Source organism: Eptatretus burgeri, chromosome 4 (assembly GCF_056783735.1).
Source record: "Eptatretus burgeri isolate ZD-2024b chromosome 4, Ebu_testis_v1, whole genome shotgun sequence".
In the NCBI taxonomy this organism is placed as follows: domain Eukaryota; kingdom Metazoa; phylum Chordata; class Myxini; order Myxiniformes; family Myxinidae; genus Eptatretus; species Eptatretus burgeri.
Window position 1 is genome coordinate 118,708,419 of NC_140964.1, and position 12,860 is coordinate 118,721,278.

Genomic DNA, 12,860 nt, shown 5'->3' on the forward strand with positions numbered 1-12,860 from the left:
GGTGTACACCCTTAACAGTGAAACACAGGTGGTGAGAATGGTGGTGTCCACCCTTAACAGTGAAACACAGGAGGTGAGAATGGTGGTGTACCCTTAACAGCGAAACACAGGAGGTGAGAATGGTGGTGTACACCCTTGACAGTGAAACACATGTGTGAGAATGGTGGTGTACACCCTTGACAGTGAAACACAGGTGGTGAGAATGGTGGTGTCCACCCTTAACAGTGAAACACAGGTGGTGAGAATGGTGGTGTCCACCCTTAACAGTGAAACACAGGTGGTGAGAATGGTGGTGTACACCCTTGACAGTGAAACACAGGTGGTTAGAATGGTGGTGTACACCCTTAACAGTGAAACACAGGTGGTGAGAATGATGGTGTACCCTTAACAGTGAAACACAGGTGGTGAGAATGGTGGTGTACACCCTTAACAGTGAAACACAGGTGGTGAGAATGGTGGTGTACACCCTTAACAGCGAAACACAGGAGGTGAGAATGGTGGTGTACACCCTAAACAGCGAAACACAGGAGGTGGGAGTGGTGGTGTACCCATAACAGTGAAACACAGGTGGTGAGAATGGTGGTGTACCCTTAACAGTGAAACACAGGTGGTGAGAATGGTGGTGTACCCTTAACAGTGAAACACAGGTGGTGAGAATGGTGGTGTCCACCCTTAACAGTGAAACACAGGTGGTGAGAATGGTGGTGTACACCCTTAACAGTGAAACACAGGTGGTGAGAATGGTGGTGTCCACCCTTAACAGTGAAACACAGGTGGTGAGAATGGTTGCATAAATCGATGAATCGAGCTTCAGGGAAGAAATCCTTTGACAACTAGAGGGTCAAGAGATGAAGGATTTGTCACGTGACAAATATTATTAAGAGTACAACAGATGCCGGATGGCAATGGTCTCAGCATACATTTGTAATTAAATCCCTCATCTGGTTCCAACACTTGATGTAAAATTATTTTTTAATGCTCCATTTGCAAAATAAATTGAAACTACAAGCCGATTCAAAGCAATTTAAAATCAAAATGACGAGAAATACCCAGAAATTTTCAGAACTAAAGGCTGTTCAACATTTGAAGAATCTCCCAACGACGAGCATGTATATATCGAGCATCAACTGAATAGACAGACAATTGAGCTGCCAGGAAAAAAAAATAATAATAATAATAACAATAATGGTTTGTCGTCTGTGGACACGCACCTGCGATAGCTTTTGTCTGCTCAAACACGACCTTCTCAGTCACCCCCTTCTCACGCTCGTCGAGCGTCTCCCCAACACATCCGATGACTTCAAGGCCTTCGCTTAGGGCATGAGCAACCTTCTGTCCAATGAGCTGTTGGACAACATCACACAAAGAAAATTGGGAACAAGGAATCAGGACAAATAGCAATGATGCACAAAAAAAAAAAAAAATGCAGAGAGAGAGAGAGAGAGAGAGAGAGAGAGAGAGAGAGAGAGAGAGAGAGAGAGAATACGAGAGAGAGAGAGAGAGAGAGAGAGAGAGAGAGAGAATACGAGAGAGAGAGAGAGAGAGAGAGAGAGAGAGAGAGAGAGAGAGAGAGAGAGAGAGAGAGAGAGAGAGAGAGAGAGAGAGAGAGAGAGAGAGAGAGAGAGAGAGAGAGAGAGAGAGAGAGAGAGAGAGAGAGAGAGAGAGAGAGAGAGAGAGAGAGAGAGAGAGAGAGAGAGAGAGAGAGAGAGAGAGAGAGAGAGAGAGAGAGAGAGAGAGAGAGAGAGAGAGAGAGAGAGAGAGAGAGAGAGAGAGAGAGAGACAGGGAGAGAGAGAGAGAGAGAGAGAGAGAGAGAGAGAGAGAGAGAGAGAGAGAGAGAGTGAGAGAGAGAGAGATTTATCCCAATTACCCAATTAACATCACACAGAGGTATAAAATAAGATTTTTTTTTCCCAATACAAATCCAAACACCTCCTTGAGCACATCCAACAAAACAGCAGCGCCCTCTAATGGCTCCAGTACAAGAGTACACAACATGTGTTGCGACAACGTTGCATGCCGCACCCCTCTCACCGAATGAGACTCGTTTGAGAAAATTCAAACATTCCAATTAAAAAGGTGAAAAGGAAAAATGACCACAACTCAAAGTATTGGTTAAACTCAAACGGGATGGTTCACCTCCAGGTTTGAACAGCATACTTAACACGTGTGGATTGATCGACATCAATTTGCGCAATCTCCAGTCAGAGAAAAGTCAAAGTTTTCCTTGTACGTGGGGATCCTGGACATTGTCTGTCCGAGCGTTAGTGCCACCCACCATCGTAATGAAATGCGTGCAGCAATACCCAATCGATAACGTCAATGAGCGGCCACTGCTCCTGAATTACCGGCGACCTGGCAGTCCCACAACAAGGAGAGCAGAGGAGACGAGTAAGAAAAAGAGTGTCCCCCTATTATCCTGACCTCTCTGAACATATTTCTAGCAGGGTGTACAGCGATTCAATGCGCAATCCCAGTGTCACCACAAGGCTAAAAGATGCTCCGGTATTGGCAGATTACCATTTGAACAATGCAAGGATCGCAGGAAATGGGATGCCGTCGAAAGGGGACGTAGGCTCTCGGACAAGCTAAAATGATGGTCAGTGTGGTCAGCAATTTCACTGAGATGGGAACATAGATTTGGTCTGGAGGATAACAAAATAACAACTCCAAACAAACAGAAGAGACTGATGGAAAGCATGACATACTAAATTGGCTTAAACTAAGGGAGTGCAATGTATGGTCGACCTCCAAAAACAGTAACCCTCACTTATCGAAGTGGAGCCGGTCAGAGGAAACAACGGACACAGTCTTTCCCATGCAATATCAGCCAAGAGTGGTGGTGTTTGCTCGAGTAGACGCTGTCCACTCTTACCCAAGAATGACAGGAATGCCACACACTGGGGGGGGGGGGGAAGAGAGTGAAGAGAAAGAGAGAGAGAGTGAGTGAAGAGAAAGAGAGAGAGAGAGTGAGTGAAGAGAAAGAGAAAGAGGAAGAGGGAGAGAGTGAAGAGAAAGAGAAAGAGAAAGAGGGAGAGAGTGAAGAGAAAGAGAAAGAGAAAGAGGGAGAGAGTGAAGAGAAAGAGAAAGAGAAAGAGGGAGAGAGTGAAGAGAAAGAGAAAGAGAAAGAGGGAGAGAGTGAAGAGAAAGAGAAAGAGGCACAGAGTGAAGAGAAAGAGAAAGAGGGAGAGAGTGAAGAGAAAGAGAAAGAGGGAGAGAAAGAGGGAGAGAGTGAAGAGAAAGAGAAAGAGAAAGAGAAAGAGGGAGAGAGTGAAGAGAAAGAGGGAGAGAGTGAAGAGAAAGAGAAAGAGAAAGAGAAAGAGGGAGAGAGTGAAGAGAAAGAGAAAGAGAAAGAGGGAGAGAGTGAAGAGAAAGAGGGAGAGAGTGAAGAGAAAGAGAGTGAAGAGAAAGAGGGAGAGAGTGAAGAGAAAGAGAAAGAGAAAGAGGGAGAGAGTGAAGAGAAAGAGAAAGAGAAAGAGGGAGAGAGTGAAGAGAAAGAGAAAGAGAAAGAGAAAGAGAAAGAGAAAGAGAAAGACAAAGACAAAGAGAAAGAGAAAGAGGAAGAGAAAGAGGGAGAGAGTGAAGAGAAAGAGAAAGAGAAAGAGGGAGAGAGTGAGGAGAAAGAGAAAGAGAAAGAGAAAGAGGGAGAGAGTGAAGAGAAAGAGAAAGAGAAAGAGAAAGAGGGAGAGAGTGAAGAGAAAGAGAAAGAGAAAGAGAAAGAGGGAGAGAGTGAAGAGAAAGAGAAAGAGAAAGAGAAAGAGAAAGAGGGAGAGAGTGAAGAGAAAGACGGAGAGAGTGAAGAGAAAGAGAAAGAGAAAGAGAAAGAGGGAGAGAGTGAAGAGAAAGAGAAAGAGAAAGAGGGAGAGAGAAGAGAAGAGAAAGAGAAAGAGGGAGAGAGTGAAGAGAAAGAGAAAGAGAAGAGAAAGAGAAAGAGTGAGAGAGAGTGAAGAGAAAGAGAAAGAGAAAGAGGGAGAGAGTGAAGAGAAAGAGAAAGAAAAAGAGGGAGAGAGTGAAGAGAAAGAGAAAGAGAAAGAGGGAGAGAGTGAAGAGAAAGAGGGAGAGAGTGAAGAGAAAGAGAGTGAAGAGAAAGAGGGAGAGAGTGAAGAGAAAGAGAAAGAGAAAGAGGGAGAGAGTAAAGAGAAAGAGAAAGAGAAAGAGAAAGAGAAAGAGAAAGAGGGAGAGAATGAAGAGAAAGAGAAAGAGAAAGAGAAAGAGAAAGAGAAAGAGAAAGAGAAAGAGAAAGAGGAGAGAGAGTGAAGAGAAAGAGAAAGAGAAAGAGAAAGAGGGAGAGAGTGAAGAGAAAGAGAAAGAGAAAGAGAAAGAGAAAGAGAAAGAGAAAGAGAAAGAGAAAGGAGAGAGTGAAGAGAAAGAGAAAGAGAAAGAGAAAGGAGAAAGGAGAGAGTGAAGAGAAAAAGAAAGAGAAACAGAAAGAGGGGGAGAGGGAAGAGAAAGAGAAAGAGAAAGAGAAAGGAGAAAGGAGAGAGTGAAGAGAAAGAGAAAGAGAAAGAGAAAGAGGGAGAGAGTGAAGAGAAAGAGAAAGAGAAAGAGAAAGAGGGAGAGAGTGAAGAGAAAGAGAAAGAGGGAGAGAGTAAAGAGAAAGAGAAAGAGGGAGAGAGTAAAGAGAAAGAGAAAGAGGGAGAGAGTGAAGAGAAAGAGAAAGAGAAAGAGGGAGAGAGAGAAGAGAAAGAGAAAGAGGGAGAGAGTGAAGAGAAAGAGAAAGAGGGAGAGAGTGAAGAGAAAGAGAAAGAGGGAGAGAGTGAAGAGAAAGAGAAAGAGAAAGAGGGAGAGAGTGAAGAGAAAGAGAAAGAGGGAGAGAGTGAAGAGAAAGAGAAAGAGGGAGAGAGTGAAGAGAAAGAGAAAGAGGGAGAGAGTGAAGAGAAAGAGAAAGAGGGAGAGAGTGAAGAGAAAGAGAAAGAGGGAGAGAGTGAAGAGAAAGAGAAAGAGGGAGAGAGTGAAGAGAAAGAGAAAGAGGGAGAGAGTGAAGAGAAAGAGAAAGAGGGAGAGAGTGAAGAGAAAGAGAAAGAGGGAGAGAGTGATGAGAAAGAGAAAGAGGGAGAGAGTGAAGAGAAAGAGGGAGAGAGAGAAGAGAAAGAGGAAGGGAGGGAAGAGAAAGAAAAAGACAGTGAAGAGAAAGAGAAAGAGTGAAGAGAAAGAGAGAGAGAGTGAAGAGAAAGAGAAAGAGAGTGAAGAGAAAGAGAAAGAGAGTGAAGAGAAAGAGAAAGAGAGTGAAGAGAAAGAGAAAGAGAGTGAAGAGAAAGAGAAAGAGAGTGAAGAGAAAGAGAAAGAGAGTGAAGAGAAAGAGAAAGAGAGTGAAGAGAAAGAGAAAGAGAGTGAAGAGAAAGAGAAAGAGAGTGAAGAGAAAGAGAAAGAGAGTGAAGAGAAAGAGAGTGAAGAGAAAGAGAGTGAAGAGAAAGAGAGTGAAGAGAAAGAGAGTGAAGAGAAAGAGAGTGAAGAGAAAGAGAGTGAAGAGAAAGAGAAAGAGAGTGAAGAGAAAGAGAAAGAGAGTGAAGAGAAAGAGAAAGAGAGTGAGGAGAAAGAGAAAGAGAAAGAGAGTGAAGAGAAAGAGAGTGAAGAGAAAGAGAAAGAGAGTGAAGAGAAAGAGAAAGAGAGTGAAGAGAAAGAGAAAGAGAGTGAAGAGAAAGAGAAAGAGAGTGAAGAGAAAGAGAAAGAGAGTGAAGAGAAAGAGAAAGAGAGTGAAGAGAAAGAGAAAGAGAAAGAGAAAGAGAGTGAAGAGAAAGAGAAAGAGAGTGAAGAGAAAGAGAAAGAGAGTGAAGAGAAAGAGAAAGAGTGAAGAGAAAGAGAGTGAAGAGAAAGAGAAAGAGTGAAGAGAAAGAGTGAAGAGAAAGAGAGTGAAGAGAAAGAGAAAGAGTGAAGAGAAAGAGAAAGAGAAAGAGAAAGAGAAAGAGAGTGAAGAGAAAGAGAAAGAGAGAGTGAAGAGAAAGAGAAAGAGAGTGAAGAGAAAGAGAAAGAGAGTGAAGAGAAAGAGAAAGAGAAAGAGAAAGAGAAAGAGAGTGAAGAGAGTGAAGAGAAAGAGAAAGAGAAAGAGAAAGAGAGTGAAGAGACAGAGAAAGAGAGTGAAGAGAAAGAGAAAGAGAAGAGAGAGAAGAGAAAGAGAAAGAGAGTGAAGAGACAGAGAAAGAGAGTGAAGAGAAAGAGAAAGAGAGTGAAGAGAAAGAGAAAGAGAGAGTGAAGAGAAAGAGAGAGTGAAGAGAAAGAGAAAGAGAGTGAAGAGACAGAGAAAGAGAGTGAAGAGACAGAGAAAGAGAGTGAAGAGACAGAGAAAGAGAGTGAAGAGACAGAGAAAGAGAGTGAAGAGACAGAGAAAGAGAGGGAAGAGACAGAGAAAGAGAGTGAAGAGACAGAGAAAGAGAGTGAAGAGACAGAGAAAGAGAGTGAAGAGACAGAGAAAGAGAGTGAAGAGACAGAGAAAGAGAGTGAAGAGACAGAGAAAGAGAGTGAAGAGACAGAGAAAGAGAGTGAAGAGACAGAGAAAGAGAGTGAAGAGACAGAGAAAGAGAGTGAAGAGACAGAGAAAGAGAGTGAAGAGACAGAGAAAGAGAGTGAAGAGACAGAGAAAGAGAGTGAAGAGACAGAGAAAGAGAGTGAAGAGACAGAGAGTGAAGAGAAAGAGAGTGAAGAGAAAGAGAGTGAAGAGAAAGAGAGTGAAGAGAAAGAGAGTGAAGAGAAAGAGAGTGAAGAGAAAGAGAAAGAGAAAGAGAAAGAGAAAGAGAAAGAGAAAGAGAAAGAGAGTGAAGAGAAAGAGAGTGAAGAGAAAGAGAGTGAAGAGAAAGAGAGTGAAGAGAAAGAGAAAGAGAAAGAGAGTGAAGAGAAAGAGAGTGAAGAGAAAGAGAGTGAAGAGAAAGAGAAAGAGAAAGAGAGTGAAGAGAAAGAGAAAGAGAGTGAAGAGAAAGAGAGTGAAGAGAAAGAGAGTGAAGAGAAAGAGAAAGAGAAAGAGAGTGAAGAGAAAGAGAGAGTGAAGAGAAAGAGAGTGAAGAGAAAGAGAAAGAGAGTGAAGAGACAGAGAAAGAGAGTGAAGAGACAGAGAAAGAGAGTGAAGAGACAGAGAAAGAGAGTGAAGAGAAAGAGAGTGAAGAGAAAGAGAGTGAAGAGAAAGAGAGTGAAGAGAAAGAGAGTGAAGAGAAAGAGAGTGAAGAGAAAGAGAGTGAAGAGAAAGAGAGTGAAGAGAAAGAGAGTGAAGAGAAAGAGAAAGAGAGTGAAGAGAAAGAGAGTGAAGAGAAAGAGAGTGAAGAGAAAGAGAGTGAAGAGAAAGAGAGTGAAGAGAAAGAGAAAGAGAAGAGAAAGAGAAAGAGAAAGAGAAAGAGAAAGAGAAAGAGAAAGAGAAAGAGAAAGAGAGTGAAGAGAAAGAGAAAGAGAGTGAAGAGAAAGAGAGTGAAGAGAAAGAGAAAGAGAAAGAGAAAGAGTGAAGAGAAAGAGAAAGAGAGTGAAGAGAAAGAGAAAGAGAGTGAAGAGAAAGAGAAAGAGAAAGAGAAAGAGAAAGAGAGTGAAGAGAAAGAGAAAGAGAGTGAAGAGACAGAGAAAGAGAGTGAAGAGACAGAGAAAGAGAGTGAAGAGACAGAGAAAGAGAGTGAAGAGACAGAGAAAGAGAGTGAAGAGACAGAGAAAGAGAGTGAAGAGACAGAGAAAGAGAGTGAAGAGACAGAGAAAGAGAGTGAAGAGACAGAGAAAGAGAGTGAAGAGACAGAGACAGAGAAAGAGAAAGAGAAAGAGAGTGAAGAGACAGAGACAGAGAAAGAGAAAGAGAAAGAGAGTGAAGAGACAGAGCAAGAGAAAGAGAAAGAGAAAGAGAGTGAAGAGACAGAGAAAGAGAAAGAGAAAGAGAGTGAAGAGAAAGAGAAAGAGAAAGAGAAAGAGAAAGAGAAAGAGAGTGAAGAGACAGAGAAAGAGAAAGAGAGTGAAGAGAAAGAGAAAGAGAAAGAGAAAGAGAGTGAAGAGAAAGAGAAAGAGAAAGAGAAAGAGAGTGAAGAGAAAGAGAAAGAGAAAGAGAAAGAGAGTGAAGAGAAAGAGAAAGAGAAAGAGAAAGAGAGTGAAGAGAAAGAGAAAGAGAAAGAGAAAGAGAAAGAGAGTGAAGAGAAAGAGAAAGAGAAAGAAAGAGAAAGAGAAAGAGAGAGAAAGAAAGAGAAAGAGAGTGAAAGAGAGAGACAGAGAAAGAGAGTGAAGAGAAAGAGAAAGAGAGTGAAGAGACAGAGAAAGAGAGTGAAGAGAAAGAGAGTGAAGAGAAAGAGTGAAGAGAAAGAGAGTGAAGAGAAAGAGAGTGAAGAGAAAGAGAAAGAGAAAGAGAGAAGAGAAAGAGAGAAGAGAAAGAGAAAGAGAAAGAGAGTGAAGAGAAAGAGAGTGAAGAGAAAGAGAAAGAGAAAGAGAGTGAAGAGAAAGAGAGTGAAGAGAAAGAGAAAGAGAAAGAGAGTGAAGAGAAAGTGAAAGAGAAAGAGAAAGAGAAAGAGAGTGAAGAGAAAGAGAAAGAGAGTGAAGAGAAAGAGAAAGAGAAAGAGAAAGAGAGTGAAGAGACAGAGAAAGAGAAAGAGAAAGAGAAAGAGAAAGAGAGTGAAGAGACAGAGACAGAGAGTGAAGAGACAGAGAAAGAGAGTGAAGAGACAGAGAAAGAGAGTGAAGAGACAGAGAAAGAGAGTGAAGAGACAGAGAAAGAGAGTGAAGAGAAAGAGAGTGAAGAGAAAGAGAGTGAAGAGAAAGAGAGTGAAGAGAAAGAGAGTGAAGAGAAAGAGAGTGAAGAGAAAGAGAGTGAAGAGAAAGAGAGTGAAGAGAAAGAGAGTGAAGAGAAAGAGAGTGAAGAGAAAGAGAGTGAAGAGAAAGAGAAAGAGAAAGAGAGTGAAGAGAAAGAGAAAGAGAAAGAGAGTGAAGAGAAAGAGAAAGAGAAAGAGAAAGAGAGTGAAGAGAAAGAGAAAGAGAAAGAGAGTGAAGAGAAAGAGAAAGAGAAAGAGAGTGAAGAGAAAGAGAAAGAGAAAGAGAGTGAAGAGAAAGAGAAAGAGAAAGAGAAAGAGAGTGAAGAGAAAGAGAAAGAGAAAGAGAAAGAGAAAGAGAAAGTGAAGAGACAGAGAAAGAGAGTGAAGAGAAAGAGAAAGAGAAAAAGAAAGAGAGGGAAGAGAAAGAGAAAGAGAAAGAGAAAGAGAGTGAAGAGAAAGAGAAAGAGAAAGAGAAAGTGAAGAGAAAGAGAGAGTGAAGAGAAAGAGAAAGAGAGTGAAGAGAAAGAGAGTGAAGAGAAAGAGAAAGAGAGTGAAGAGAAAGAGAGTGAAGAGAAAGAGAAAGAGAGTGAAGAGAAAGAGAGTGAAGAGAAAGAGAAAGAGAGTGAAGAGAAAGAGAAAGAGAAAGAGAAAGAGAGAGAGAAGAGAAAGAGAAAGAGAAAGAGAGTGAAGAGAAAGAGAAAGAGAAAGAGAGTGAAGAGAAAGAGAAAGAGAAAGAGAAAGAGAGTGAAGAGAAAGAGAGTGAAGAGAAAGAGAGTGAAGAGAAAGAGAAAGAGAGTGAAGAGAAAGAGAAAGAGAAAGAGAGAGAAGAGAAAGAGAAAGAGAAAGAGAAAGAGAAAGAGAAAGAGAAAGAGAGTGAAGAGAAAGAGAAAGAAAGAGAGAGTGAAGAGAAAGAGAAAGAGAAAGAGAGTGAAGAGAAAGAGAAAGAGAAAGAGAGTGAAGAGAAAGAGAAAGAGAAAGAGAGTGAAGAGAAAGAGAAAGAGAAAGAGAGTGAAGAGAAAGAGAAAGAGAAAGAGAGTGAAGAGAAAGAGAAAGAGAAAGAGAGTGAAGAGAAAGAGAAAGAGAAAGAGAGTGAAGAGAAAGAGAAAGAGAAAGAAAGTGAACAGAAAGAGAAAGAGAAAGAGAAAGAGAGAGTGAAGAGAAAGAGAAAGAGAAAGAGAGTGAAGAGAAAGAGAAAGAGAAAGAGAAAGAGAGTGAAGAGAAAGAGAAAGAGAAAGAGAGTGAAGAGAAAGAGAAAGAGAAAGAGAAAGAGAGAGTGAAGAGAAAGAGAAAGAGAAAGAGAGTGAAGAGAAAGAGAGAGTGAAGAGAAAGAGAAAGAGAGAGTGAAGAGAAAGAGAAAGAGAGAGTGAAGAGAAAGAGAGAGTGAAGAGAAAGAGAAAGAGAGAGTGAAGAGAAAGAGAAAGAGAGAGTGAAGAGAAAGAGAAAGAGAGAGTGAAGAGAAAGAGAAAGAGAGAGTGAAGAGAAAGAGAAAGAGAAAGAGAAAGAGAGAGTGAAGAGAAAGAGAAAGAGAAAGAGAAAGAGAGAGTGAAGAGAAAGAGAAAGAGAAAGAGAAAGAGAGAGTGAAGAGAAAGAGAAAGAGAAAGAGAAAGAGAGAGTGAAGAGAAAGAGAAAGAGAAAGAGAAAGAGAGTGAAGAGAAAGAGAAAGAGAAAGAGAAAGAGTGAAGAGAAAGAGAAAGAGAAAGAGAAAGAGAGAGTGAAGAGAAAGAGAAAGAGAAAGAGAGAGAGAGTGAAGAGAAAGAGAAAGAGAAAGAGAGAGTGAAGAGAAAGAGAAAGAAAAAGAGAGAGTGAAGAGAAAGAGAAAGAGAAAGAGAGAGAGAAGACAAAGAGAAAGAGAAAGAAAGAGCAAAGAGAAAGAGAAAGAGAAAGAGAGAGTGAAGAGAAAGAGAAAGAGAAAGAGAGAGTGAAGAGAAAGAGAAAGAGAAAGAGAGAGTGAAGAGAAAGAGAAAGAGAAAGAGAGAGTGAAGAGAAAGAGAAAGAGAAAGAGAGAGTGAAGAGAAAGAGAAAGAGAAAGAGAGTGAAGAGAAAGAGAAAGAGAAAGAGAGTGAAGAGAAAGAGAAAGAGAAAGAGAGAGTGAAGAGAAAGAGAAAGAGAAAGAGAGAGTGAAGAGAAAGAGAAAGAGAGAGTGAAGAGAAAGAGAAAGAGAGAGTGAAGAGAAAGAGAAAGAGAGAGTGAAGAGACAGAGAAAGAGAAAGAGAGAGTGAAGAGAAAGAGAAAGAGAAAGAGAGAGTGAAGAGAAAGAGAAAGAAAGAGAGAGTGAAGAGAAAGAGAAAGAAAGAGAGAGTGAAGAGAAAGAGAAAGAAAGAGAGAGTGAAGAGAAAGAGAAAGAAAGAGAGAGTGAAGAGAAAGAGAAAGAAAGAGAGAGTGAAGAGAAAGAGAAAGAAAGAGAGAGTGAAGAGAAAGAGAAAGACAGAGAAAGAGAAAGAAAGAGAGAGTGAAGAGAAAGAGAAAGAGAAAGAGAGTGAAGAGAAAGAGAAAGAGAAAGAGAGTGAAGAGAAAGAGAAAGAGAGTGAAGAGAAAGAGAAAGAGAGTGAAGAGAAAGAGAAAGAGAGTGAAGAGAAAGAGAAAGAGAGTGAAGAGAAAGAGAAAGAGAGTGAAGAGAAAGAGAAAGAGAGTGAAGAGAAAGAGAGTGAAGAGAAAGAGAGTGAAGAGAAAGAGAAAGAGAAAGAGAGTGAAGAGAAAGAGAGTGAAGAGAAAGAGAAAGAGAAAGAGAGTGAAGAGAAAGTGAAAGAGAAAGAGAGTGAAGAGAAAGAAAAAGAGAAAGAGAAGAGAAAGAGAAAGAGAAAGAGAAAGTGAAGAGAAAGAGAAAGAGAAAGAGAGTGAAGAGAAAGAGTAAGAGAAAGAGAGTGAAGAGAAAGAGAAAGAGAAAGAGAAAGAGAGTGAAGAGAAAGAGAAAGAGAGTGAAGAGAAAGAGAGTGAAGAGAAAGAGAAAGAGAGTGAAGAGAAAGAGAGTGAAGAGAAAGAGAAAGAGAGTGAAGAGAAAGAGAAAGAGAGTGAAGAGAAAGAGAGTGAAGAGAAAGAGAAAGAGAGTGAAGAGAAAGAGAAAGAGAGTGAAGAGAAAGAGAAAGAGAGTGAAGAGAAAGAAAGAGAGAGTGAAGAGAAAGAAAGAGAGAGTGAAGAGAAAGAAAGAGAGAGTGAAGAGAAAGAAAGAGAGTGAAGAGAAAGAAAGAGAGTGAAGAGAAAGAAAGAGAGTGAAGAGAAAGAAAGAGAGTGAAGAGAAAGAAAGAGAGTGAAGAGAAAGAGAAAGAGAGTGAAGAGAAAGAGAAAGAGAGTGAAGAGAAAGAGAAAGAGAGTGAAGAGAAAGAGAAAGAGAGTGAAGAGAAAGAGAAAGAGAGTGAAGAGAAAGGGAAAGAGAAAGAGAGAAGAAGAGAGAGAGAAGAAGAGAGAGAGAAAAAGAGAGAGAGAGAAGAAGAGAGAGAGAATAAGAGAGAGAGAATAAGAGAGAGAGAAGAAGAGAGAGAGAAGAAGAGAGAGAGAATAAGAGAGAGAGAATAAGAGAGAGAGAATAAGAGAGAGAGAATAAGAGAGAGAGAATAAGAGAGAGAGAAGAAGAGAGAGAGAAGAAGAGAGAGAGAAGAAGAGAGAGAGAAGAAGATAGAGAGAAGAAGAGAGAGAGAAGAAGAGAGAGAAGAAGAAGAGAGAGAGAAGAAGATAGAGAGAAGAAGAGAGAGAGAAGAAGAGAGAGAAGAAGAGAGAGAGAAGAAGATAGAGAGAAGAAGAGAGAGAGAAGAAGAGAGAGAGAAGAAGAAGAGAGAGAAGAAGAGAGAGAAGAAGAGAGAGAAGAAGAGAGAGAAGACGAGAGAGAAGAAGAGAGAGAAGAAGAGAGAGAAGAAGAGAGAGAAGAAGAGAGAGAAGAAGAGAGAGAAGAAGAGAGAGAAGACGAGAGAGAAGAAGAGAGAGAAGAAGAGAGAGAAGAAGAGAGAGAAGAAGAGAGAGAAGAAGAGAGAGAAGAGAGAGAAGAGAGAGAGAGAGAGGACTGGCTGGTGGATTTGCTTCACACTCCCCATTTATCCACCCTCACCGACTATCCTCCACATTTACCACGTTAGTTTTTCTTGGCTGCTCATATATCGTGTGTCTCTGTCTCTCTGTCTCTCTACGTGACCCTCCTTGTCATGTTACCAATCTGCTCATTCCTTGCCCAATTATCT

General features: G+C 41.0%; 1 protein-coding gene across 1 annotated transcript in view; it reads right to left on the reverse strand.

Annotated features, from left to right (window-relative positions):
• TPI1 (triosephosphate isomerase 1) overlaps positions 1-12,860 on the reverse strand; it is a 55,468-nt gene that overhangs the window by 19,653 nt on the left and 22,955 nt on the right. Inside the window, exon 4 of the mRNA XM_085879863.1 lies at positions 1,212-1,344. Coding sequence (XP_085735989.1) covers positions 1,212-1,344 — 133 coding nt within the window. The remainder of the gene's footprint in view (positions 1-1,211; positions 1,345-12,860) is intronic.